General features: G+C 42.4%; 1 protein-coding gene across 1 annotated transcript in view; it reads right to left on the bottom strand.

Moving 5' to 3' along the window:
* Positions 1–9,617: 9,617 nt before the first annotated feature.
* LOC131224959 (kinetochore-associated protein KNL-2 homolog) overlaps positions 9,618–27,949 on the bottom strand; it is a 50,089-nt gene continuing 31,757 nt past the window's right edge. Inside the window, exon 9 of the mRNA XM_058220395.1 lies at positions 9,618–10,069. Coding sequence (XP_058076378.1) covers positions 9,999–10,069 — 71 coding nt within the window. The 3' untranslated portion in view covers positions 9,618–9,998. The remainder of the gene's footprint in view (positions 10,070–27,949) is intronic.

Genomic DNA, 27,949 nt, shown 5'->3' on the forward strand with positions numbered 1-27,949 from the left:
GGGCCCCGATCATTTGGAGAATGTTGATTATTTCCAAGCAAGCTAACCATGGGAACAGGTTTCTTCCAAGAGAAAAGTGCAGCAATGCAAGCCATCGGGGCAAACTGGAAATTGGGCAGGGCAAACTGGAAATTGAACGGGGCAAACATGAAATTGAGCAGGCCAAACTGGAAATTGAGCGGGGCAAACATGAAATTCAGTGGGGCAATCTGGAAATTCAGCGGGGCAAGCATGAAATTGTTAAAAGACCCAATTTAGCAAATCCATTTCTTCTCTTCTTAACAATATAGCAATCGACATTTTCATTTGTTTCAGCATCCCATATAGTGGACCCATTTCTAGCAATCAAGATTATTGAACCATGGGCCCCACTGTAGAGGACAAAGTAGATTCAACATCATTCACCCGATGCACATCCACCCATGCACATACAAGATCAGAAATATCATCCAAAGTTCAAGATTTCAGAATGCATCATATAATATAGAGTTTTCCTAAGCACACACCTATCAACAAGTTTCTCTTCCCTTGTTTGGAAGGCCTTTGAATGCCTGTGTCTCAGCTACAGCTACATTGGTATAGCCATTCTATACAATATGCCATAACTCCATGGATTTAAAGAGAACATTTGTACCGATGCTCTAGTGGTCATAGTTATTCCTACAAAACCTCAAGAGTTGTGGTAGAATCATCCCATTCATGGCCATGATTCACATTGACACAACACCCAAAAATCAGAGATTTTAAGCTTTAGAATCAGTGTTGCATTGTTGAAAACATCTTAACCATCAGGTAATGCATTTTTATTGCTTAAAATGAGCGGGGCAAGCATGAACTTGAGCGGGGAAGGCATGAAATTGATCGGGGCAAACTAGGAATTGAGCGGGGCAAGCATGAAATTGAGTGGGGCAAACATGAAATTGAGTGGGGCAAACTAGGAATTGAGTGGGGCAAACTAGAAAATGAGCGGGGCATGTCCTTAATTGAGCGGGGCAAACATGAAAATGAGCGGGGCACGCACAAAATTGAGCGATCCTATCATGAAATTTATCGAGGCAAACATTAAATTGACCTTATCTACCATGAAATTAAGCTGGGCAAACATTAAATTGAGCGATCCTGGCATGAAATTTATCAAGGCAAACATTAAATTGACCTTATCTACCATGAAATTAAGTTGGCTAAACATTAAATTGAGCGATCCTAGCATGAAATTTATCGAGGCAAACATTAAATTGACCTTATCTACCATAAAATTAAGCTTGGTAAACATTAAACTGAGCGATCCTAGCATGAAATTTATCGAGGCAAACATTAAATTGACCTTATCTAACATGAAATTAAGTTGGTCAAACATTAAATTAAGCGATCCTAGCATGAAATTGAGCAGGGTGAACATGGAATTCAGCGAGCCTAGCACGAGATCAAGTGAGCCCTAACATGGAATTGAGTGAGCTTCAAATTGAATTGAGTGAGTTTGACATGGATTCGATCGATCAACGCATAAAATTAACTAAGCCTAACGCATGAAATTGACTAAGCCTAACACATGGAATTGACCGATATTCGCATGCAATGCCATTGTATGAGTGCAGCATTTTTTTTTCAAGATCTGTACCTCCGACTATCGTAGTACTGGTCAAATGCAGGTTGAAGAGAGGTGTTTTGGAGTGAGGGAATATTTTGAACCTTTTCAAGGAGATGCAACTAGTTCGTGGGATTTCACATAACCCTAGCCAAGATGAAAAATGACAAATGTAAAATGATGATATCTAGATGGATATCTAGATGCTTCATAGAGATTTCAGTCTGGAAAATGAGAAGAAAACCCTTCGTACTTCAGTTCTTCATTCCAAGAGAGTGTAGGGCTACAAGCACCTATTTTTTTCGTTAAGGGGAGTGAAAGCAACACTGAAAGCAATGCAGTGAAAAGAGTATGGAAAAAGAAGGGGTATTTTTGTCCTGCAATTCGGTCTCCGCACGTGCAGGTCTAAGTTCCAAAACTAAGTTTGTAGTGTTTCATAAAAACAGTTGGATAAAAGGTGGGGTCCACAATCCCAAATTTCTCATGAAAGTATTAGATCACTACCTTTAAATATCCAAGGATAGGTAATACAAATCTAACCACATAACAACTTTTGGCCATCATCTTATTTTGGTCATCAATCATCTAGTTGGATCAATGGTTCTAATCTGATTTAAAGGTGCCTAATAATGAACATGTATCATCATGTGCATTACTGCGTATAACACAAAGATATACGATGCTTACTATAACTACAATTACAATGTATAGACTTGTGTATGCCAAACTAGGAAATTACAACATCGATTTATTTCTTTATTCTTATAAATAAATAAAAATTAAAAAAAAAAAAAGAAGCTCATGGATGTATTGGTAAGTAATTGTAATTTTGAATGATTTATTCTTTTATTCGATGACATTAGAATTCTTACAAAGCATATTCTTTTAGTTATACATGGCTTTAATCATAACTCAATCAAAATATCAATAGTTCTTAATGATATGAATTCAATAACAGTCGAACGAGCTTATATATGTACCACATCATTGCACTCTCTCTTCATTATAACATCCATGATTCTCAAACACATTACTAGTGCCAGTCATTGTTCATCTTTTCTCATTATACAGGTTGTTTGCCTTTAATTATGCAATTATGTGTTTTCCTTTCTAGACGCAACTCAATGTTCCGTCTTAAAGATACATTTGCTGACCATATATCCTTTTATATTCATCTCCTAGTGATGACATTGGACTTTATACTAGAAAGATAATTATTAAGACGGTGTGCCTGGACCTGTCATCTTATTGTGTGAGGGGCAGAGGGCCCAAAATCACTTGACAACAAGTACCCTGTAGACCATCCGAGTTACGCTCTGAATGCTAAATACAAGAAATAATGCTTAAGTGTGTGTGTAACTCGTTTGAATTTCGCTGTAGAATAAAGTGTTATTTTTCTTGAATATTGTTATGGGTAAAACGGGGATAAAGAAATATATGAGACAGATGAGCCAAGTAGCCAGATTCGATGACTATGGATTGCTTAAGGGCTAGAAAATCACCCTGACCTTTAGTGCCGAATAATGACTTTGGAGGTCGGCCTTGTTCGCCGACCTCAAGAGATAACCTCGACCCAGAGGTCGGCCTTAGATACCGACCTTAGCCTCGGGTACCAACCTTGGCCTCAGTTGTCACTTCAACCCTTGGGTACCGACCTCAGGTATTGACTTCAGCCTCAAGGGACGACCTCAACCTCGGAGGTTGGCCTCGACCATAGACCTCAAACTTGACATCGAAGCTAAGCCTCGGATACCGCCCTCAGCCTTAGGTACCGACCTCGAGAAAGAAATATCCTCACAATATATAAAGATAGGATTACCTTTCGAGACCTCCACCGAAGATCACATCAATCGAGGTAAAGTCAGATATATTCTTAGCGTTAGAGTCTGACTCCAATACGGCACCTCTAGCATATCCAGCAAATCAACTCGGATACGATACTGCCTAGAAAGCCTATAAATGTACCCCCCCCCCCCCCCCCTCCATGTAACAAGCTACAATAAATATTCTGATTCTACTACGTTTACTATGAGTCAATAAGCCTGACTTAGGCATCAGAGGGTCCTCGGCTTTAACCGACGTGCCCAGTGCATTCTCTTATTCTCCATTAATTGCAGGTATTAAGCGGCTCGTAGGAGGTGAGGCATGATCGACCAAATTTTTACATCAACAGTTTGGCGCCATCTGTGGGAACGACACCAAAGTCGTTTTCATCTCACAAAAGACCTACAATGGCGAAAGGAATGAAGAAAGCTTTGTCTGTCATTGATACAACTGTCCCTGCACTAGCTGAACAATCAGCGACCAATGTGGCCCCTCCTCCTAGCACCATGCTGATTCTGCCCCAGCAGCACCTGCAAAGAGATCCCGTAACTGGGGAGGACGACTTGTCTCCCTGGAAAACCAAGTCAGGGTTCTAGCTGGCAATATCAACTGCATTATGCAAATGCTAGAGAGGCAAAACCCACCACCCGACCACGAAGCATAAGCAACAACAGCCACCGAACAATATCGACCTCCACAAATTCCTCATGATCCATACGGAGCTAGGCAGCAACCTGGACAACATAATCAAGCACCTAACCACATCGCAGGAACCACCATGCTCGCGGACTCCGACCTACACCACATGTTGGAGAACAAAAGGCATGGGAAGGCTCCCGAGGCAATAGACGAGAACGAGGTCCCTTGGGAGGCCGAGCGTAGGGAGATACGAGGCTGGATTGGCGACATTCAACAGGCATGCTGAGCTCGGGATCCGATATCTGTGGAGGCCATGCTTGAGGAAGCCGAACCACTATTCACCAACAACATCATGGGGGCTCAGCTCCTGTCCAAGTTCCGGATGCCCCAGATCGCTCCCTACTCTGAATTTGAAGACTCGATCAAGCACCTCGAGTCCTTCATAGCCTGGATAGAGCTTTATGGCGCCTCGTCCCTGTGATGTGCCAAGCATTCTCCCTAACCTTGTCGAGGACAGCGTGGAAATGGTACAGACACCTGAAGTCAAAATCCATCAATTCTTTCACTCAACTCAGCAAGGCTTTTATCACTTAATTCATCAGTGGGAAAGACAGGAGAAAGCCATCAACCCACCTTATAATCACTCAAAGGGAGGACGAGCTTCTAAAAGACTACGTCATCCGTTTCAACGCTAAAGTTGCCCAAGTCGATAGTTATTTCGACCAAATAGCTCTAATCACCATGGTAGCCAACCTTAAACAAAGAAATTCCTCTTCTTTATTGGTAAGAAGCCTCGACTACCCTCGTCAACCTACTTAACTGAGCTAAAAAATATTCTAATGTTGAAGAGCTCTTTAGTTCACGAAGAGTTACTCGAAAAGGAAACAACTCGGCTAAAGATATGAAGCGAAGGGAAGAAGGGGAGCCTTCTACTACTAACGCTAAAAGAAAGAAAGAGGATGACCAAGATCGAGGCCAGCATACCAACCAACATCCAGAAAGTCACTTCCATTCGTATACTCCTTTGGACACCAAGCCGAAGAAGTTACTTAAGGAAGTTGGGCTGAACAATGAAACTTGACGACCAAATTGAACCAATCAACCAAGCTTGGTAATAAGGCTCATCAGCCAACCTCGACCTTGATATTAGGTACGAGGGATGTATCGATTAGAAGACATGGAGGGTCAGCTCTTACCTCACCCATGGAATGTTAAACACTTGAAGATCTACTAATCCTGAGGAATTAAGAAGTCATCCGACCAGGGGCGCATTGATTGACCTACTTACTCAACAAGGGCGACCTCCTTTCTTAAAGGAAAAAAGGTACTCGGGACATTAATGTTATTTTACTATTTACTATGCTCGTGCATTCTATGATAAAAGAACTTCCCCATGTCAGGGGAAGAGAATTTCTTTTAAATGATTTCTCGATTCTCCAAACTACACGACCGACTACGAGGACTTCCCTCAATGAAAGGGAATAAAGTCCTCCACTGAGTTCTACAATGAAAGAACATCCTCGGGTCAGGGGAGAAAAATTTCTTTCAAAATTCAACTATCTAGCATACGCGATCGACTACAAGGGTTTCCCTTAGTTCAAGGGAACAAAGTCCTCCACTATGAAAGAATCTCCCCAAGTTAAGGGAGGAGAATTTCTTTCAAAATCATACTATCTGAGTTGTACGATCGACCAAAAGGACTTCCCTTAATTTAAGGAAAGAAAGTGCTTGTACCAAGTGCTCGACCTACTACTATATGGTCGACCTATTGATTCTACAGTGCACGGCCTATCACTACATGCTCGACTTCGCGACTAGAAAACTATATGTTCAACTATCATATCTACTAAGTCAGCAGACACAACCACCCCCACAAAAGCAACAAAATCGAGGAACATACATGGAACGAGTTGACCTTCTAATACATTAGTACAAAAGTTACTTCTTGAGCTCATAAAGTATAGAGCTCGGAAGTAGGGGGCTACTATTATGGGTAAAATGAGGTTAAACAAATGTATGAGACAGATAAGCCGAGCAGCTAGATTTAGGGTTGTTCACGAGTCAAGCTAGCTCGAAAAGCTTGCTCGGCTCTGCTCGAGTCAGCTCGGATTGACTCGGCTTGAATGGTCGATTCACGCCGAGCCAAGCTAATTATTTGAAGCTCGAGTTGAGTTCAAGCCAAGTTTGACCAGGGGGCATTTCAACTCGACTCGACTCGAAGCTCGAACTTGAGCTCGACTCGGCTCGATTAATAAATATATTAAATATTATATATATATATATATATATTATATTAATATAAGTTTTAAGTTTAAACTTAAAAATAAAAAAAAATTAAAAAACAAACTCTAGAGTTTCTACCTGACCGCATGCACCCCCTTACCTTTCCCTTTCTTCTCTTTCTCTGCCCACTGCCAGCCGCACGTGCACCCCAACCACCACCACCAGTTTTCATTTCAGCTCCACAATAGTATGATTTCAATCTCTTGAGATCTACTTCTTAGGCGAGAAACCCAAGAAATTTGAGATGGGTTCTTCTCAGATTTGTTAGAGCTTCAAGGAAATCCAATGATCTGATTGCCTAGAGCTCTTTACTTGGATTTCTGATCTATGTTCTGCTCTGTTTCTTTTTTAGTACTTGGATTTCTGCTGGTGGAAGAAGATCAAGAGCAGAACGGTTCTTACAGGTTTCCTCATCCGATTCGAAGCTTTATTTGGTTTTTTTATCGAGTTTTGCTTTGATTCTCTTAAGATTTTTGAATTTTTCATCAATGAAGGAGGATCAAGAACAGAATCCATTACTCTCTCACCCGACAAACTTGAGCTCGACTTAAGGTAAACTCAACTCGACTCGAACCACTAGATCGACTCGACAGCTTTGGCAAACAAGCCAAGCTTCAATATTGAGCTCGAGGCCAAGCTCGAGCTTGAGCTCGAACTCAAGTATATCATGGACAAGCCAAGCCAAGCTTGGCCCACCTCGACTCGACTCGGCTCGATGCCCACCTTTAGCTAGATTCGATGACTATGGATTGCTTGAGGGCCAGAAAATCACTTTGAACTTTGGTGTTGACCAATGACTTTGGAGGTCGGCCTTGTTCACCGACCTCAAGAGATGACCTCGACCCGGAGGTCAGCCTTGGATACCGACCTCGGCCTCAGGTACCAACCTCGGCCCCTCAGTTGTCACTTTGGCCCTCAGGTACTGAGCTCAGGTACCGACTTCGATCTCAAGGGATGACCTCAACCTCGGAGGTCGGCCTCGACCATAGACTAAGACCTCAACCTCGGAGGTTGGCCTCGAATACCGACCCGGCCTCGGATACCACCCTCGGCCTCAGGTATCGACATCGGGATAGAAATATCCTTACAATATATAAAGATAGGATTACCCTCCAAGATCTTCGCAGAAGATCACGCCGATCAAGGTAAGTTGGATATATTCTTGGCATTGGAGTCTGACTCCAATGCGACACCTCCAGCAAATCAACCCGGATACGAGACCACATAGAAAGCCTATAAATACACATCCTGCCATGTAACAAGGTACAACAAATATCCCAATTCTACTATGCTTACTGTGAGTTAATAAGCATGACTTAGGCATCGGAGGATCCCCAGCCTTAACCGACACCCCTATTGCATTCTCTTGTTCTCCATTAATTGCAGGTACTCAGCAACTCGCAAGAGGTGAGGCAGGACTGACCAGATTTCTGCATCAGCAAATATAATTAAGGGCCTGTGCAAGACCATAGCCTAAAATGTAATAAGAACTCATATTAATAATAATAATTAAAAAAAAAAAAAAAAAAAACTTTCAACTGTATATATACTCTCTTTATTATATTTCCACTAGTGAAACACAACTACTCCATAAAGCAATTTGATCAATAAATAAATTCTTATCTATATTATACAATTTTAAATGATTTATTAATTTATAATAAATATTTTTATATTTTATTTTCAACAAAAAAATTCTAATAATATCACAAAATAAATAAATATATGAAATAAAACTCTGAAAATCTCCTGAAAAGATACCACGCTTGAGAGATAGAAATCAAGTACTTGGCTATCATACGGTTGTTATAACCATTTAATCGGTTGCATACAAATGAGCACTAAAAAAATCACATCCGTCGATAAAAGGCTCATTTGATCCAGATAATCCATTCAATCATACCCCTTAGGGAGAAGCCATAATGCAAAAATGTCCACGGCTGGATTATCCTGACCCTCTGAATGTTGGGCCATTTTGCTACAACCGATCTTTTAGGAGCCAAAGTGTTTCTTTGGAATCATAAGCAATCCATGGCAGGACCAATTACAGTTAAATAGATGTTTCAAAATGATGATAGCACCCATTTTGTTTCTCCAATCGATCTTGACGGTCCATTTTTGATTCTATTGATCAAATTGGCACTAGTTCTGCACCCTAACTGGCCATGCCCCTACCCCGACTTGTATAGGTACATATGTTATATCCTACAAATATACATTACCTAATTAAATAATAATAATTTTGTTTTTAATTTAATGCATGCACATATTCATGTGGAGGCATTAACATTTCTAATAAAATACTTTTGTCATTTCTCTATTTTAACGCTCACAGGCACACACAACTCCACCGAAATGTGTTGGACATCCACATCCATCATATAGGCCGCCTCATTTTTGTTATTATTATTATTTTCAGTGGCCATTTAACAATTTCAATGGTTCGGATAATGATCTAAATGTTGTATTCACCCATGTGATTATGTCATATCGGGGCTTACACAGGCAAGGTATACCCGATGCTCTGCCCTTTTTTATTTTTATTTTGTTCGGTATAAAATTCAGATCCATTCAGACAATAGAACACCTAGCCCAGCCATGCCCAGCCAATAGCAGTCATAAAATATTAAAAACACTTATTATAATTTAAGAAATTATTTAAAATATAGAAAATATAGGTTTAATATTATTCATTTTAATTATTAAATAAATTGTGCTAAAATCATGATAATTTCACAATAAAATTGCGAAAAATTGAAAATATTGTGAATATTCCTGCAACAGTATCCTTTGATCAAAATTTCGCAATAATATGGTGAGAGATTTTGTAAAAATTAGCAACATTTGTCACATTGCTAACAAGGCCCCAACATGAAAGATATCAAAACTAAAGGTCGATGTGGTCCATCTATCAGGCTAAACCAAATTTTATGGGTTAAGCATGTAGCCCAAGCCCAATAAGAGTATTCTAAGACCATAGTGAAAAAGAAAAAAAAAAAACGCGCACACACACACACACACACCTCTTTTCACTAAAGAGAGATTTCCACTAGTGAAACACAACTACTCCATAAAGCAAATCAAGAATTTCTTCTCGTAGAGGACACATCTCGTGTGGGAACCTTTCCATGCACATAGTAGCATTTGGACTCATCCGCTTCAAAATCACTCATCTGGACTGTTCATTATGTCCATCCCAATCTTATAGTCTACCTTGAGAAAAGATGGTACTGATCTGATGCTTAAAATATTCCAGAAAGTGCATGCAAAAATGAATAAAACATGGTAGATCATAGAAGATTGATCCAATCGCAGATGTCTAGGACCATCCTTTGCTATAATCTTTACGACTGGACCTAATGGTCAGTTCAGAGAGCATATGTGCATGCCAACAAGCACAGGAAGGTTTCCATACACTCAGCCCATTAAATCATTTCTCTTTTACCTATAACTTCAGATGGCCAAACTAGACATTTCTGAAGTGAAACACAACTTCCACTCAATATAATACATACCTCCAAAGAGCCAAACTAAGACCTTTCAAGTCCAAAAAGAAACTGCTCTCCTGTTTTACTGAAAGCTGGACCCTGTCAAACTACTAGCTGAAAATACTAATAGTTTAGCAATATAGAAATCTACAACCACCAAATCTTCACGTTGCGACCATTTACACATCTCTTGTGACATACGGAACTCGTTTGTGCTTCTTTCTCTTTTTTGCTGGCTCTGATTTACTACCTGCAAACAGAGTAGGAAATTTCAGTTACTCTATCAATTGACAGAACATCACTAGTTATGCAGCTAATATGGTTAAAGACTAAAAAGTCAACACAACTTACATATACAGCTTTTGAGGAATCCAAACTAATGTTTTAAAAAGGAACTATCAGATCTGACGGTCAAGAAATCAAGCAGCTTGGACCAAGGTGGTGAGATGGGATATGAAGGCTTGTTCACTTATTGACGACAGTTCAACATCCCAAAATCTTGACTCGACTCAATGTTCAGCCAGGTTGGGTTGACTCAAAGACTCAACCTGACTCGACATGATATTCAATTAGTAATCTGAAAATATTAGGAATATAAATATACGTTTAAAATAGTAAAATTTCAAACATAACCGAAAACCAACAAGTACACAGATACCTAAGTGGTTAAGTGCATTGCATTCCTCATTTGAGGTTGGGAGTTCGAATCCCACTCCCTCCACCTTTATTTTTTAATTACATCTCCCTGCATGAGGTGACTCAGTTCAAGTCATGCCGAATCGTGTCAACTGAGCCATTGAGTCAACTTAATAAGTCACATAAGTCCAGGCCAAGTCAGGCCCAATACCGAGTTTCCCAGTGACTCGGATCAAAATCTCGCCAAGTTGAGTTGACTCAGCCGAGTTTCGCGTTGACTCAGCGCGTTTTGGAACTACAACTAAAGATACGACCCTAGGATTGATTGGCGTAGCCAGGACAAGGCTCCACTGATGAGGAGATTATTTCGCTTATTTTATAACTTTCCAATATACAATCCTTGGGCCTTGTTTGGTAAATGCCTAAATATGACTTCATCTCATTTTAGTTAGCAGTAATTGATCTCTAATGCTTAATGATTTCATTTTAACAGTAATTATGCATTAAGACCAAGATCTCTAAGACATACAATTAACCATAATTTTAGGTGTCTACGAAACAGGGCCTAAAAGCATAACATGCTACAAGTTATATTATCAACAAACCTATCAAAAAGCTCAACCAGCAGCATGATGTTTTTGCTCTTGCAAAAGTTTTCTAGCAAAGCTGCACTCGGTCCAGTCTGTTTTTCAGACATTGATCTAAACATGATAAAACGACAACAAACCATATGACCCTAGACCAGGGATGTGCATAGTATCCTTGGGTCCTCTAATTCCTGGATGGACCATGCCCCAAAAATATTGCAAGTGGGACAGTGCCAACTCTTTCATAGATGGCCAAAGCATAGATGTTTAAGAAATACACACACACACACACACACACACACACACACACACACACACACACATGCAGCAGCAGTCACATATCCAAAAAGAAAATGCCATAGATTTACAGAGCCCCCCCAAAAAAAGGTGAAAGATTTGACAACTAAGATCTTGCAATCTGGAAAATACTTAGGGGCACGGTCCTTCCATGGTGGAGCCCATAGCAACAATCTAGATCACCAAAAAAAAAAAAAAGACAGTCCCCAAGTAATGCAAACCCTGAAAAGGGAAGCAAATAGATCAAAGAAAAGAAGAAAGAGATTGTGGGAAAGGACCCAACAATCCTCTAGCCGAATGCGAATGCTAGAGATCGGATATGCAATACTATGAGCAAGCTCAATAGTCCTCTGATCTTGAACCAGAGATCACTTCCCATTCAACAACTACCGCAGACAAATATGAGGATTACTCAGAAAATATCAATCAACTTGTCTTATTCCATAGGCCATAGGCCTTATTTATATTCAATCTTTAGTTCCTTACAATCTATAATAAAAGCTATGGAATCTAAAAATATAATTCCTAGTTAGCCAACATCTGGGAAAATAGGAAACAACTTAAATAAGAAAGCATTATAATTATGAAAGCACCTAAATAAGAAAGTACTTAAATTTTTATTTTTTTTAAAAAAATGTAAAATTACTTTTACCTAATATAAAGATATGAAAGAAAAAGAAATTTCCTAATATAGAGATTTAAAAGAAAAGTAGTGATGGGCTAAAAAGGGAAAGTGGTCCTTATTCTTGTACACACATGCGGAGCATGCACGTGTGGGATGTGGGCCGATTGCATCAATTCCTCCCAGCCTGGAAAAACTCGGCTCCGTCGAGTTATGGCAATGTACTCATAGAATTTTGGATTAATGCGCTTGAAATCATCGGCTAAAATCCACGTGTTGTTGGATCTTGGTCATCCCTTCCATTTGACAAGAAACTCCTAATACCCTCCTAGGCATATGGAAACTATCTGATCATCCAACACGTCTTTAATGATTTATTCGAGCTGGCGTGGTACCTCAAGTATCTAGATAGCCAATTCTTTCGTGCTCTTGTTTGCATGATGTTCAAGATAAACTATAAGGTCTTCTGATGTAGGACATGAAATTCAAATATGATGTGCGAGATTTCAGGCTTAAGATCACGTTAGTTCAGAAACAATTACACAAATTTCATACCCCACATGAAAGTCCAAAAATTCAATTAAGGGGAATCTATGCAGGTCCAGAACTACACATGTTAGGGCTGGATCAATAAAAATTATGAACCAAATGATACTCAAAGATAATAAATAATCATCCACACATGCACAATGATCAATCCCTAATCCAAGGGATTCACTAATTTCAACTCAAGGGACCCTAGGGTGAGAAAATGGGCATAAAATTGGAGATTTGAGTAATTTTGGGTTAGGTTTAGAGATTTTGGGTAAAAGCGGAGTGAAAGAGAAGAGAGAGATGAACCAGAGAAGTACCGCACGCGTAGACAACAATAATAGCCCAGACGCCCGTGCGTGTGATCCCGGCCGCACGTGTGTGCGGCCCACTATTTAGAAAAATGCCACCTTGGCCCTGGTTGGCCTAGGATGGACTCCAAAACTCCCAAATCTCAGCTCGATCCGATGTACGGTTTGTACTTGGTGCTCTGCCGAAGTTTCAGCCCTCCTGTAGGGCTAGATTCTGAAATTCTGATGTGGAGAGGAGAATTGCTACAATAGATGATTGATTCGAAGTGTCGATAATGGGGTGAGATAAGAAAAAGGGATGGTAGAAGATGGGTAGTAGAGATAGCGATGGATGGGGGCGAATTGGGATAGATGTAGCTTCGCACCACGGTAGTTAACCCTTCGATGAAGGGAGGGCTTCACACCCAATTAGGCTTCACAACTCAGAGAGTAGGAAAACGCAGAATTTTTATTAATCTTCAATTAATCAAAAGAACTATAAGGGGTGCCTAATTATAGGAAAACCCTATACCCCAAGACTTGCGCCATGTGCACAACCTATTACTTGGCGATGAAGTAAACCAAAATAAAAACCAAATAAAGAAATCTAAAGCGTTCATAATGTTCTAAATAATAATAATAAGCAAAACTTAAAATATGAAATCAATCCGACTAGTGGGTCACAATCATGAGATCCCATGGTGAGCTTTTCTTGACTGTCGGGCCCATTCTTTTAAATCAAAACTTCGTCTCCTAACTAGGAGGCCCTCCCTGGACGTCGTCATCGATTTAGATCGATGGTGGGGTCCTCCTTCTGGCGTACGTGCATAAGGGGCGGCGTGCGTGCGCGTGATGTCCCCATCAATTCTCCCTGGCTGCGAAGATTTTGCCACTGGCGAAATAAAACTCCTGAACCGCTCCAGAATGTCAGGATCAAGTATCTGAAGCTCCTCCTAAGTGAGCCACGTGCTGTCTGAAGTTGGACGTGACTTCCATTTAATCAGGTACTTCTGAAACCCGTCGTCCGACATTGAAACTATCTGATGGTCCACGATATCTTTTATTTCTTCTCTGGGTGTGTGAAGGTTAGGTATGGGAGGCAGAAGCTGGGAAGAAAGGTCAGGAAGAGTAGGTATGGGAGGTAGAGGCTGAGAAAATGGGTCGGGACTGGTAGGTATGAGAGGTAGAGGCTAGGAAAATGGGTCGGAACGGGTAGGTATGGGACGTAGATGCTGGAAAAATGGGTCGGGAAGGGTAGGTATGGGAGGTAGAGGCTGAGAAAATGGGTCGAGAGGGGAGTCATGGATCAAGGGGTAAATTTGGTGAATCAGGATGGGTGGGCGAAGGGCCGGACAAAGTATCAGTGGTCCCCTGAAAAGTAAGTAGATCCTCCACATCGAATGTGGAACTAATTCCTATGGAAGATGGAAGATCTACCTCATACACATTGAGACCGTTTCGTTTTATAATTTTGAATGGTCCAGCGCTATGCGCGTGTAACTTACGAACGGCCGCCGGAAGATACCGCTCGGGCCTGATGCCAACCATCACAGAGTCTCCAATATTGAATTCTTTGAAACATTTATGCTGGTTTGCAGAAAATTTGTAATGTTCATTACTAGTAGTGATCTTCTACCTGATTTCTTGATTCCATGAATGAATGTGAAGCGCAAAAGACTCTGCAGGCTCTGACGCCCTATGGGACAGTGACATAAGGACAAGATCAATAGATTTCCCAGGTTTATAAACAGTAACGACTTCATAAGGACTGAGACCTGTGGACCTATCGACAGAACTATTAAACGCAAACTCGGCTATAGGTATTAAGGTGTCCCATGTTCTAGTGTGCTCTATATTCCTCCTAGGGGGAGACTCATCCGATAGATCATCAGGAACAACATCACGAAACTCATCCACTACCGGAATGGCCTCGGTAGGTAACTTTACACTAGCTTCTGGTGCACTCTCTAGTCCTCAAAATAATGGTCTTGATGTCCCTCGAGGGGTAGGGGTGTGAGTGCATGCCCATGACTGATTTCTTGGCCACATCCATTCATTGGTCTATCCTCCTGGCCACCTGCCTGAGATTGACCATCTTCCCTAATGGTGGGGTTTGTCCCGAGGGAGGCCTCTATTTGATCAAGGCGTTGATCTATACTTCGTTCCAAGCACTTACCCCAAGACTCGATCTACTGGGACAGCTTGTTTAGTGACTCTAGCAGTTGTTCCATATTTAGTATAGGGTGCTAGCCAAAACCATGATCCGTACGTGTGGGCGTACAACTTGCTAACTCCACCTAAGGACTTTCTACGACGACTATATAGGACTAAATGATCCTATGAGACTATATGAGGGGACTATGCAATGTTACTCCAACAATATAGTTAATAAAATAAGGGACTATGGACTAAAAGCTAATGTGATGGACTAGATGCATGACGGACTCAAACAAACTAACCCTAAACAAATAATGTATTCCCCTATAAGAACCCTAAGCTCTGATACCAAATTTGATGTAAGCATGAATTTCAAATATGATATGCGAGATTTCAAACTTAAGATCACGTTAGTTCAGAAACAATTATACAAATTCCATATCCCACATGAAAGTCCAAACATTCAATTAAGGGGAATCTATGAGGGTCCAAGCCTACACATGTTAGGGCTAGATCAATAAAAATTATGAACCAAACGATACTCAAAGATAAAAAATAATCATCCACACATGCACGGTGATCAATCCCTAATCCAAGGGATTCACTAATTTCAACTCAAGGGACCATAGGGTGAGAAAAGGGGCATAAATTTGGAGATTTGAGTAATTTAGGGTTAAGCTTAGAGATTTTGGGTGAAAGCGAAGTGAAAGAGAAGAGAGACGAACCAGAGAAGTACCGCACGCGTGGACAACAACAATGGCCCAAATGCACGTGCATGTGATCCTGGCCGCATGTGTGTGGGGCCCACTATTCAGAAAAAGGTCACATTGGCCCTAGTCGGCCAAGGATGGATTCCAAAACCCCCAAATCTCAGCTCGATCCGATGTACGGTTTATGCGTGGTGCTCCGCCGAAGTTTCAGCCTTCCTTTACGGCTAGATTCTGAAATTCTGATGTGGGGAGGAGAATTGCTGCAATAGATGATTGATTCGAACTGTAGATCATGGGGTGAGATGAGAAGGGATGGTAGATGATGGGTAGTAGAGATAGCGATGGATGGGGGCGAATCGGGATAGATGTGGCTTAGCACCACGGTAGTTAACCCTTCGATGAAAGGAGGGCTTCACAACTCAGAGAGTATGAAAACACAGAATTTTTATTAATCTTCAATTAATCAAAAGAACTACAAGGGGTGCCTAATTATAGGAAAACCCTATACCCTAAAACTCGCGCCATGTGCGCAACCCATTACTTGGCGATGAAGTAAACCAAAATAAAAACCAAACAAAGAAATCTAAAGCATTCATGATGTTCTAAATAATAACAATAAGCAAAACCTAAAATATGAAATCAATCCGACTAGTGGGTCACAATCATGAGATCCCATGGCGGGCTTTTTTTCACTGTCGGGCTCATTCTTTTGAATCAAAACTTCGTCTCCTAACTAGGAGGCCCTCCCTGGACGTCGTCATCAATCCAGATCGATGGTGGGGTCCTCCTTCTGGCGTACATGCATAAGGGGCGGCGTGCGTGCGCATGATGTCCCCATCATCTTCCACATTCAAAATGGGTTGATCTTCATTTCGGGTGGAAGCTCAATTAGGTATGCATTATCACCTAGCTTCTTCAAAATACAACAAGGACCTACCTTCTAGTGGAGCTTTGTATAAGAGCCTGCACGAAACAACCTAAGCTTAAGTCGCACCATGACTCTATCTCCTTCTTGGAATTGTGCATAATGTCGTCGAACATCTACATGTCCCTTGTAATTTCCATTACTAAAGGTGATCTTTCACCTAACTTCTTCATGTTTCTCCTTAACATGATGTGCAAAAGCTTCAACATCCTAGCTTGATCGAGTCGCACTAAGAAGTGGGACTAAATCAATAAGTTGTCGTGGTTGCATACCCGTCGCAATTTCGAAAGGAAAGTCTCGTAGTGCGGTTCATAGAACTGTTATAAGCAAACTCAGTTTATGGTAACATGATATCTCATAAGCTGATATGATCACCAACCAAACATCAAAGTAGATTCCTAATACTATGATTGACGACTTCAATCTGCCCATCTGTTTGTGGATGATAAGCACTTGAGAACTTCAACTCAGTTCCCATCTTAGACTACGAGGTGCGCCAGAAATAACTCATAGACTTAACATCACGATTAGATACAATCGTTTTGGAAACACCATGTACACGAACCACCTCTTTGAAGACAACATTGGCAATGTGCATGGCATCTAACACCTTACAAGGGATAAAATGAGCAAACTTCAAGAACTTGTTTACCACAATATAAATAGAGTCATAGCCACGTGAGTCTTAGGCAATTCACAAAACGTAATTCATACTAATGTCTTCCCATAGAGCGTATGGCATAGGTAATGGGGTATAAAGATCAGTTTTATGCTTGTTACCTTTACCCAACTGGCACGCTAGACATTGACGAACAACAATCCCAACATCTTTCTTCAAACCTGGTTAGTAGAAACGGTCCTCAACTAGGGCCATTGTTTTATCAATACCAAAGTGACCACCCATGCCACCCGAATGAAGCTCACGTATAACAAGCTCTCGTAAGGAACTCTTACAAAGACACAGCCTCACATCATAGAATACATACCCATCGTGCAAGCTAAATCTTGGATACTCAGCACCTACGCATGAAATGAGTATTGAAAATACATTAACAAAATCATCATCTGTGGCATAGTCCCGTTTAATTTCTTCAAACCCAACAACGAGAATTGATTAAGTAGACAATAGATTTGATTTTCAACTAAGGGCGTCTACTACTTTATTTTTGATGCCGGCATGATGTTTTAGGTTGAATGTGAACTCTTGAAGATAAGCACTTCACTTAGCATGCCAACGCTCAACTTTTTCTAAGAATTCAAATACCGTAATGCCTTGTGATTAGAATAGAGGAAAAACTCCTTATGAATGAGGTAATGACGCCAATGCTTCAAAGCTTGTTCAATAGCATAAAACTCCACGTCATATGTAGAATATTTCTTCCGTGTCTCATTGAGCTTTTCACTATAAAAAAAAAAAAAATTTTAAAAAAAGGCCACGGATGTCCTTCCTGGCTAAGGACACCTCCTATGCCCATGTGGGATGCATCACAGGCAATTTCGAACACCTTTTTGAAATTAGGAAGTCTAAGGGATCATTTGGCATCTCTACTTTAATATAATAATAGCTACTTTAATAAGCTCTTTTTCTTCTATCTCTTGTTTTAGATAAGCTCATTTGGCAAAATCACTTTTTTCTATAAAAAAAATTTTAAAAATTTTAAAAAAAAAATTTTTAAAAAAACTCTTATTTGAAATAAGCACGTCTGGGTAAAACCTTCAAATAAGAGCTTTTTCAGGGGTAGTTGATGTCATTTTTAAAGATTACAATAACTCCATTATAAGAGCAATCTAGATGGTTGTTTTGGTGGATCTTACCATAGATGGACCATGCCCCAAATGACAAAAGAATGGATGGTTGCAATCTTCATGTTTTAAAACATTTCGGCTATCTATTATGCCATACATTGGATATGGATCGTCCATCATATGGAGCCCACCATTGATGTGGACCATTCCTCATTAGGGGTTGACCTTTCATGTGGACCATCCATATGTGGTGCCCACTTTGATGTAGGTCATCCATCAAGTGAGGCCCACCATCAATGCTAATTGTCCTTTATGTGGGGCCGCTCAATGTCTGCAACCCCATCACCCATCACGTGGAGTCCAAATTTGATGTGTCCATAGTGTGGGCCCTACCTTCAAAGTGGATTGTCCATCATGTGGGGCTCACTTTTGATATCCACTATCCATTATGTGGGGCATAGCTTTTTATGTGGATCATCCATCATGTTGGGCCACTTTGGAAATGGGTCATCCTTCATGCAAGACCTTGGATGTAGACAATTCATGTAGCCGACCCAAATTAGTTAGGATAAGGGTCATAAGGCTTAGATGATGATGAGACCATCCTGCACCCAGAATCTCCTAATCCTTCCTTAGCCATCTCCACTAAGCTACTTGCCATGGAGTCATGCTCCCACCCCTCCTCGACATGGTCACACATGCTTCCTTTGAGTTGACTCACCTCCGCTACCTCATCTATCCTAAATGATGCCAACTCCATCTTCAACTAAGCACGTGGGCTACCTGATTGTCCTCCCAAGATGCGCTCCAACACCATGTTGAACTCCAACAAGAAGGCCTACCAACATGCTTGCTTGGAGCTCAACTTCAAGTCTAGAAGTAACTCGTGGCTACATTGTCCATCAACACGAACCTTGACTCAGAAGATGATGTCTCCAAGTCCTCAAGCAACATACCACAACTGTCGTCTCATTCTCTTGCACAGCGTAGTGTTGCTTAGTGTCATTGAGCTTCATGCTCTTATAAGTAATGGGATGTCCCCCCACATGAATACTCCACCAATACCAAAGTCGGACGTTTTGGTCTACACTTTGAATGGCTTGGTGCGATCGAGCACACCAAGGTCGCTTCCTTCATGATGGCTTGCTTCAAGTCATCGAATAGCGCTTGGCATTCATTCGTCCATCTCCACGCCCAATCCTTCTTTAGTAGGTCCATGAGAGAAGCAGCTCTCCCGAAAAAATTTCGAACAACCCCCAATAGTAGTTGACAAATCCAAGGAAGTTAAAGCATAGTCATAGTTAATTCATGATGGCTTGCTTCAAGCCAAGGTACTTGTTCTTGATGGTTACTTCATTCGACACTGGATAGTTAATGCATAGTCATAGGCTCCCATTGCATTTCTTCGGTAACAACACCTAGGCTCCATATGGTGCCTTAGATTGTTAGATGTAGCCCGCATCCAACAATCAACTGCTCAAGTTCAGGGAGTGTCATCCTATAGGAGGAAAATGCAAGTGCCTTTGCACCTAACTCCAACTTGATGTGATGATCCACCTCCCTCCATGGGGATAGCTCCTTTCGCAACTTGTTAGGCATCACGTTGATGCAGGACATGAAAGTTAAATATGATATGCAAGATTTCAGGCTTTAGATCATAGTAATTTAGAAACAATCACAAAAATTCCACATCACACATAAGATCAAGCATTCAACAAGGGGAATCTACGAGGGTCCAAGCCTACACATGTTAGGGTTGAATCAATTAAAAATTATAGACCAAACAATGCTCAAAGGAGAGCAGATTCATCCACTCATGCAAAGAATTATTCCCCAATCCAAGGGATTCACCATGTTTCAATTCGGGAAAGCCTAGGGTTTGCAAAAGTGGAATAGAACTTGGAATTTAGGATTATCTAGGGTTAAGGTTAGGGATTTAAGGTGAGAGAGGAGAGAATTAGAGGAGAGAGAAGAACCTGAAAATAGTCCACACATGTGGACAACAATCCGGCCCAGGCACACGTGCGTGGGTTCCTGCCCCCACGTGAGATTGGCCACCTAGGGTGTGGTCGGCCAAGGATGGACCACCCACACCAAATTTCAGGCCGATCGGGTGTCCGGTCTGTGCACGGTGCTCCGCCGAAGTTTCAACCCTCCTAGAGGGCCTGATTCTGCAAATCTGCTGTAGATGTAAGATTGGCTGCAAAAGGGGTGGATTTGAAGTTTGGATGGCTGTGGGAGATGATGAATATTGAGGGTAGGAGGTGGGGGTGATTTAGGATGGGTATGGCTTCGCACCACGGTAGCCAGCCCTTCGACAAAGGGAGGGTTTCGTACCCAATTAGATTTCCTCAACTCAGAAAATTAGAGAAGCAGGAAAACAGAGAATTTTATTCATAATCTTCAATGTGAAAAAACCTACATGGGGTTGCCTATTTATAAGAGAACCCTAAACCCCAAAAGCCGCACCATGTGCGCACACTATTACTTAAAGACGAAGTAACAAAAATAATAACTAATCAATGCAATCAAAACCGTTCATGATGTTCCTAATAATGATAATAACCAAAATTCAAAGTCTTAGATTATCTAGGGTAGTGGGCCACGATCATGAAATCCAATGGTGGGATCCACATGATGATCGAGTCCACTCCAAGGAACCATAGCACATCCCTCTAACTAAGAGGCCCTTCATGAATGTCGTCATCGATCCAGATTGATGGTGGGGCCTTCCTCCTTGCGTACATGCGTAGGAGGGGCGTGCGTGTGCACGTGATGTCCCCATCACACGTTCTTGAACTCGACCTAACCTATCTCCTTGGGAAAATGCTTTGTGCACCACAATACACACTCCCTTCTTCCTCCATTAGAGCCCCCCTTCTTGGACCCTTTGTGAGCTGTAAAGTTAAGATGGTCTACACCTTCAACTTTATGGCAAGCACAGCTAATGTAGGGGCATTTTCACACCGGGCTCGAGTGGGGTCGCCTGGGGGATGTAGGGGCACACTCGGGGTGGGCAGGGCCCACGGGGGAGGTCTCATGTTCAAGACTCCTCATCGGGGGTGATTAAAATGCATTTCACACCGGGCTCGAGTGGGGTATCCAGTGAGATGCAGGAACGCACTCGGAGTGGGCGGTCCTCCCGGTCGAATTCCGACAAACCGCGACTTGTAATCGGCGTTTGCGCGCGACCTTAAGTCGCATCCCAAAGATCTGAGTCAGCTCAACCAGAGACTTGTACCCTAGCAATCGCGTCGTCGCCGCGGTTCCAACGCCGCATCTCGCGCGTCGATGCGATACTCAGGTCAGGAGTTGTGGGCCCGCGCATATTTCAGAAAAACATCGCGCGTTGCGAATTCCTAGAGAATCTCTACAACCCATCACATCAATCCAACAATCAATCAAGTCAAGTACAACCCATCCCTCTCTCACCCAGAGTCAACAACATCCTTACTCATCCCATTCCTTTCTTACCAACAAGTCAACAAGCACCATACCCTCCATTTACTACATCACTCCTCTCTCTCTCTCATTTCTCAATCCATCCCAAGTAATCCAAGAGAGAGGAACGTCCAAGCATTTTCAAGAGAGAAGGAGAAGCTAGGTGTGGCCCACTTCCTACCCCTCTCATCTCTCATCCTAACCATTCAATCTCCATCATCTTCCATCGAAGTTGAAGCCAAGGAGCTAAGGAAGCCAAGGGACGAAGGAGTGCAAACGATGGGTGATCTAGGATTCCTACCATTGATCTTGATGATTTGAGGGCCCACATGTGGTGGGACCCATTTGATGCATGCATTGTAAGAAGGGAGGGCCCATAGTAGCGAGGTCCCTCCCCTCCATCACGCTCTCCCTCTCTCCATCTCTCTTGTGATGGGTGTGGCCCACTTGATCCATACAGTACAAAGCCGTATGGGCCCACCTGGATGTATGTAGTTGGTGAGCGATGTGTATGTGGACCCCACCTTGATGGACAAATTGTATCCACCGTCCAGTCGTGGATCGTCCAACAGCTGAGGCTGTTGGACTGCGTGAAAGGAAAACAATATCAGCTTTATTCTCAGCTGAGGTGGGCCACACGTGTGCACCCACCACTGATGTGCGTGTTTCATCTATGCCATCCGTCTATCCAGACGATGGGTCCCACGCAGCCTAGAGCTGCTGTTGACGTCAGCATGTTTTGGGGCCCACCATATGTCTTTTATCCACACCGTCCATTGCTTGGACGGTGGGAACCCATCACACACGTGGGGCCTGCTTTGAATGGAAGCGGATTGGCTGGCCACTGCACACCAGCTATGTTGCTACTGTAGACGAGTCTATGTCCACCGTCCATTGATGGTGGGACCTACCGCATGATGTATGTGATATATCCTAACCGTCCAGTCATTTGCAGAGAATGAGATGGATGTGAATTTCAGGTGGGGCCACCCTCCACATGCTGCACATGTGGTGGGACCCCACTGAAATGTTTTTCATCCAGCCGTCCATCCAGACCTCCATGGCCTGGAATGAGACAGATGCAATATCAGGTGGGGCCTACCGTGCTGTACCCAGCACATGGGATCAACCGTGACGTATATGTTTCATTTATGCCATCCATGCCATCCACGTAGGGACGATGGGGCCCTGTTGTGGTGGCCGTACCAATGTTGTATGCGTTATATACCCACATCGTCCATCTGCTGGATGTGTGGTGTCCAGCTTGAGGTATGTATATCCACCGTCCATCAGAGGACGTGCTGGATTAGCAGCTGTGGGGACCATCGTACCCAGCTGTTGCATTACATCAGCAAGTTCTGGGGGGGCTGATCTTAAGGGTATGTATTATATCTACACCGTCCACCTGTCTGGACGGTGGGCCCTGATTGATGCATGTCTTGCATCCACACCATCCGTCCATTTTGAGCTAGACGTGGGACCCCCTGTAGTGTATGTGTTCTCCACACCGTCCATCTATTTGGCAGTGGGTGGGGCCCACCTTGATATTTGTGTTTTATCTATGCTGTCCATCTCCAGCTGGTGGAACCCACATGATGTTTGTGTTTCGTCCATCCAGGGACGTGGACCCCATATAATGCATGCATCCACACGGTCCAGGCATTGGGACGGTGTTGCTGCACCGTGATGCATGTGTTGTATCGGTGCCATCCGGCAGACGGGACCCCCATGTGATGTATATGAGGCCTTTGATGAGGCCCAATGTGATATATTTGCGGCTCATTTGGTGAGGCCCATTGTACTGTATTCGTGGCCCGTGAGTTGTGGCCCATTATTATGTATATATAGCCCATGAGTGAGACCCGATGTGTTGTATATGAAGCTCATGTGATGCGGCCCATGATGATGAATATGAGGTCCATTGTGTTGTATGAGAGACCCATGAGTAGAGGCCCAATGTAATGTATTCGTGGCTAGTGGGTTGTGGCCCATTGTTACGTATGTGGCCCATGAGTGAGGCCCGATGTGTTGTATATGAAGCTCATGTGATGCGGCCCATGATGATGAATATGAGGTCCATTGTGCTGTATGAGAGACCCATGAGTAGAGGCCCATTGTGATGTGTATCAGGCCCATGTGATGTGGCCTATTGTGATGTGTATTAAGCCCATGAGATGCGGCCCATTGCAATGTGTAAGGCCCATTGTTGCGGACCATTTGATGTATATGAGGCCCATATATTGCGGCCCATTCGATGTATATGAGGCCCATGTATTACGGCCCATTGTGATGTATATGAGGTCCGTGAGCGAGGCCCAATGTGATGCATATGTAGCCCATGAGTGAGGCCCATCGTGATGTGTATTAGGCCCTTGAGAGAGGCCTATGGTGATGTATATTGGGCCACTGTGTGAGGCCATGGGCCCACTATGTTTGGCCCTATGAAGACCACTCCTTGGGAACAATGTTGGTTAAATGTCCACATTAATAGGCAATGATGGTTAAATGTTCACATTGTGACCTTCTCTTAGGCCCTTTGTTAGGCCGATTGTCGATACCGATTGTGAGTACATGTATAGTATTACATCATGATACATGCCCATATGCATCATCTGCATGCTTGTTATGAGTGATTGAGCATAGCATGTGCAATTGGGCTAATTGTTTATGGGACTCCCTGAGAGATGGAGTTGCTGCACATGAGCGCACGGTACGCGCAGGTTTGATACATGACTGGATGGTATGACTCATACATCTCGCATTTTGTGATATGACCACCGTATGCCCTAGTGACATCAAAGTCGTAGCCTCCACAGGCATATCGTGGATGGCCAGATGGGACACCGAAAATCTTTTTCTACATGGGGTGCCATAGATATCCTTAAGTGAAAGTCCCTAAACCCTCTAGGTACCAGAGGACGCCCCAACATCTAGACCTAGTGGATACATGAGCACCCGAGTGCCGAATACTAGTGGGCCACATCTCCCACTGTGTCGTGGTCAGTTGGGAAGGGGTGTAGCCTTACCCGCCTGAGGGAGTAGGCGATACTAAGCTGAGTCTGACCAGCTCATAAATGGGTCCGCTATCGACGAACTAGGTAGACATTGGTATACTGCTGACAGGCGGATAATGAGGTCTCTTCCACTTACCCAGTTGTGCGCTTGATGGGACGGCAGGTGGTGTCGAGTGTACTAGACCCCAGTGATGATCATAGAGATGTATGGTACTGATATGTGGACTTATTGAGTAGGAGTCACATACCTAGCATTTTACTCATTCATTCATTCATTCACTATCCACTCGGGCTGGTGGTGCGCAACTAATTGTTGTGTACCTTCGTAATGGCTAGGATTTTGGTTGGGGCGCGCGACTAACCTGAGATCAGGAGTTTATCACATTGAGTTTGGCTATCCAAATTTAGGTATGGGACTGGTTTGGATAGAAGTCCCTTGTGATGGATCCCATAGCCTACGATACTACGTACTATCATCCCGACTTCACACTCCAGCTTGGTCATTACATTCGCACCACATATTGCATTGCATCTTTAGCATAACATTTGGTTTACTATATTTCTGTATTACATAGCTTAAATAAGGTTGATGGTATTATGGGCTTGCTAGGATTTGCATATTGCATTACATCCGCGGCATATAACATTTTGGCTTATTATGTTTTTGCATCGCATAGCCTGGATAAGGCTAATGATATTTATAGACTTACCAGCATGTTTCCGCATTACTCTTATATTGTACGATTTATGGATTGCCAGTATTTCTACTTACTCTGATATTTATATGCTTGGCACGTGCATCGCACACACTTACACCACCCTCTAAGCTTTCTATAAGCTTATGCACGATAGATGCGTGCAGGTGGCGTTAGGTCATAGCAACGTTGAGCTTAGAGCGTGCAACTGTCTTCTGGAGCTTTGATTTTTTATATATGTATTTCCCTTTCAGCACTATATTCAAATGTTTATATTAGTAGATATGTGATGATGATGTTGCGTTTGTGATTTGGGTAAACTTGTGGTTATACTTCTTACGAGATAAATGTATGTTGGAAAATCCTCCATGTAGGATCCCAGGATCGGAATCTGGCATATGGGCGCTGGGGGCCGAGAATGGGGTACTACGGAGGCTGTCGGCACCGGATTCGGCGATCGGGAATTTTGTGAGCCCGATTTCCGAGTTTGGGGCATGACACCGTGTGAGGCCGTACCCATGTGATTTGGGGCCCACGAGGGGGGTCCGGCCGAGGTTCTAACCCATAAGATGTGGGGCCTGGGCTATGAGATAAAGAGATTAATTCGTCATGCTCTAACAGTTCGAGCTTTTAGAGCAAGTGGTTAATTGTCCTGCATCAAATTAATATCAAAGCAGGAGATCTTGTGTTTGAGACTCCTCACCGAGGGTGATTAATGCAGGAGCATTTTCACACCGGGCTCGAGTGAGGTCTCCTTTGGGATGCAGGAGCACACTCGGGGTGGGCGAGGCCCACAGGGGAGGTCTCATGTTCAAGACTCCTCACCGAGGGTGATTAATGCACATTTCACACCGGGCTCGAGTGGGGTAACCTGTGGGATGCGGGGACACACTCAGGGTGGGCGGCCCGTGTGAGGCGGTACCCATGTGATTTGGGGCCCACGAAGGGGGTTTGGTCGAGGTTCTAACCCATGAGATGTGGGGCCTAGACTATGAGATAAACGGATTAATTCGCCATGCTCTAACAGTTCGAGCTTTTAAAGCAAGTGGTTAATTGTCCTGCATCAACAGCCAGTGTTCGAAATATCTTCGATATTATCGAAATATCTCCAATATTATCTTTATCTCCAGCTCAACAATACCGATAACATTGGTAGCAATACCGATAACGCTGGTAGTATTAGAAATTCCAGGTATTAGCAATGTATCGCTAAATATCGCCAACGTATCAATATTGCTAATGTAATCGTCAATATTTTCAACTACGTAAATTCTAGGTGTTGCTTGTATTGCCAATGTATCAATATTGCCAATGTATCACCAATACTTTCGACTATGTAAATTCTAAGTAATGCTTGTATCATAAGTGTATCGACGATATTTCCATAATGTCGCAAACTTATTGATATCATCAATTTATTTTTTATTAGAAAAAATTTTATTTCAATTTTTTTCCTGGGCACATGGTTGTATGTATTGTTCAATTTGTCATTGACAATATTAATAGTATCTCGATATTATCGATATCGCAACACGAGCAATATTGAGAGCACAATCTTTCGTTTCCTTTCCAATTGTTGTTTCTTGGTGAAATATCATGTGTTGTTGATATTTTGCAATATCAATGGATGTTTGGATGGAAAGTTGGATGGTTAAATAGGTTGGATGGGATAGTTGGGCTGATTTCTTACAACAAAACATGCTTTTAAGGCCCAATTAAATGGAAACTTGTTATGTATGTATTCTTTTTATAATTTTTTTAATTTCTAAATATACAAATATGTACATTTTAACATCTCCTGAAGTTTCACTGAAAATTCCACTGTTTTTCCCATGTTTCCTGGCATTTCCGGTTATTAGCGATATTATCGGCGATATCGATATTGTTTCCATATCCCTGGCCAGCAAAACTTGTAGTGATACAGATACTTTGAACACTGGGCACAGCAAGGACCACACAAGGAAGTCCCTCGTCCATGATGACTAATACAGTAAGGAAGGGCATGGGGGTAGCCTTCGTCGTGAATAAAAACTCACTAAATAAGATCACCTTGAAGTCATCCATAAGAACTAAAAAGAATTTTGACTTTCCAGTCCATCCACCAACACGTAGCTCAACATCCTTTGCCACATCATGGATGGGTCACGCCTCCCAGTTCACCGCCTTCATCCTATTAAACCATCAATTATAACCATAAACACTTTGCCTCCTTGCCTTCTTTCCTAAGACAGTTTTAAGTTGTGACTATATCAACTATGGCTCGAGTTCTTCCCTTTGATTAAGATATCAACGTACATCATTGCCTGAGTGGTTTAGCTCTTCAAGGCATTCAACAATTGGATTGTCCGCATCCTTAACTCTTCGCCATCTTTGTTGACTTGGAATGCATCCAATGCCTTGCATTGTGTGCATGGTACTAAAAAACAATTAACTAATGGCTGTTACATAACAGTAACAGTGGTATCCATTATGCAATACC

This window comes from Magnolia sinica, chromosome 14, assembly GCF_029962835.1.
Source record: "Magnolia sinica isolate HGM2019 chromosome 14, MsV1, whole genome shotgun sequence".
Lineage (NCBI taxonomy): Eukaryota > Viridiplantae > Streptophyta > Magnoliopsida > Magnoliales > Magnoliaceae > Magnolia > Magnolia sinica.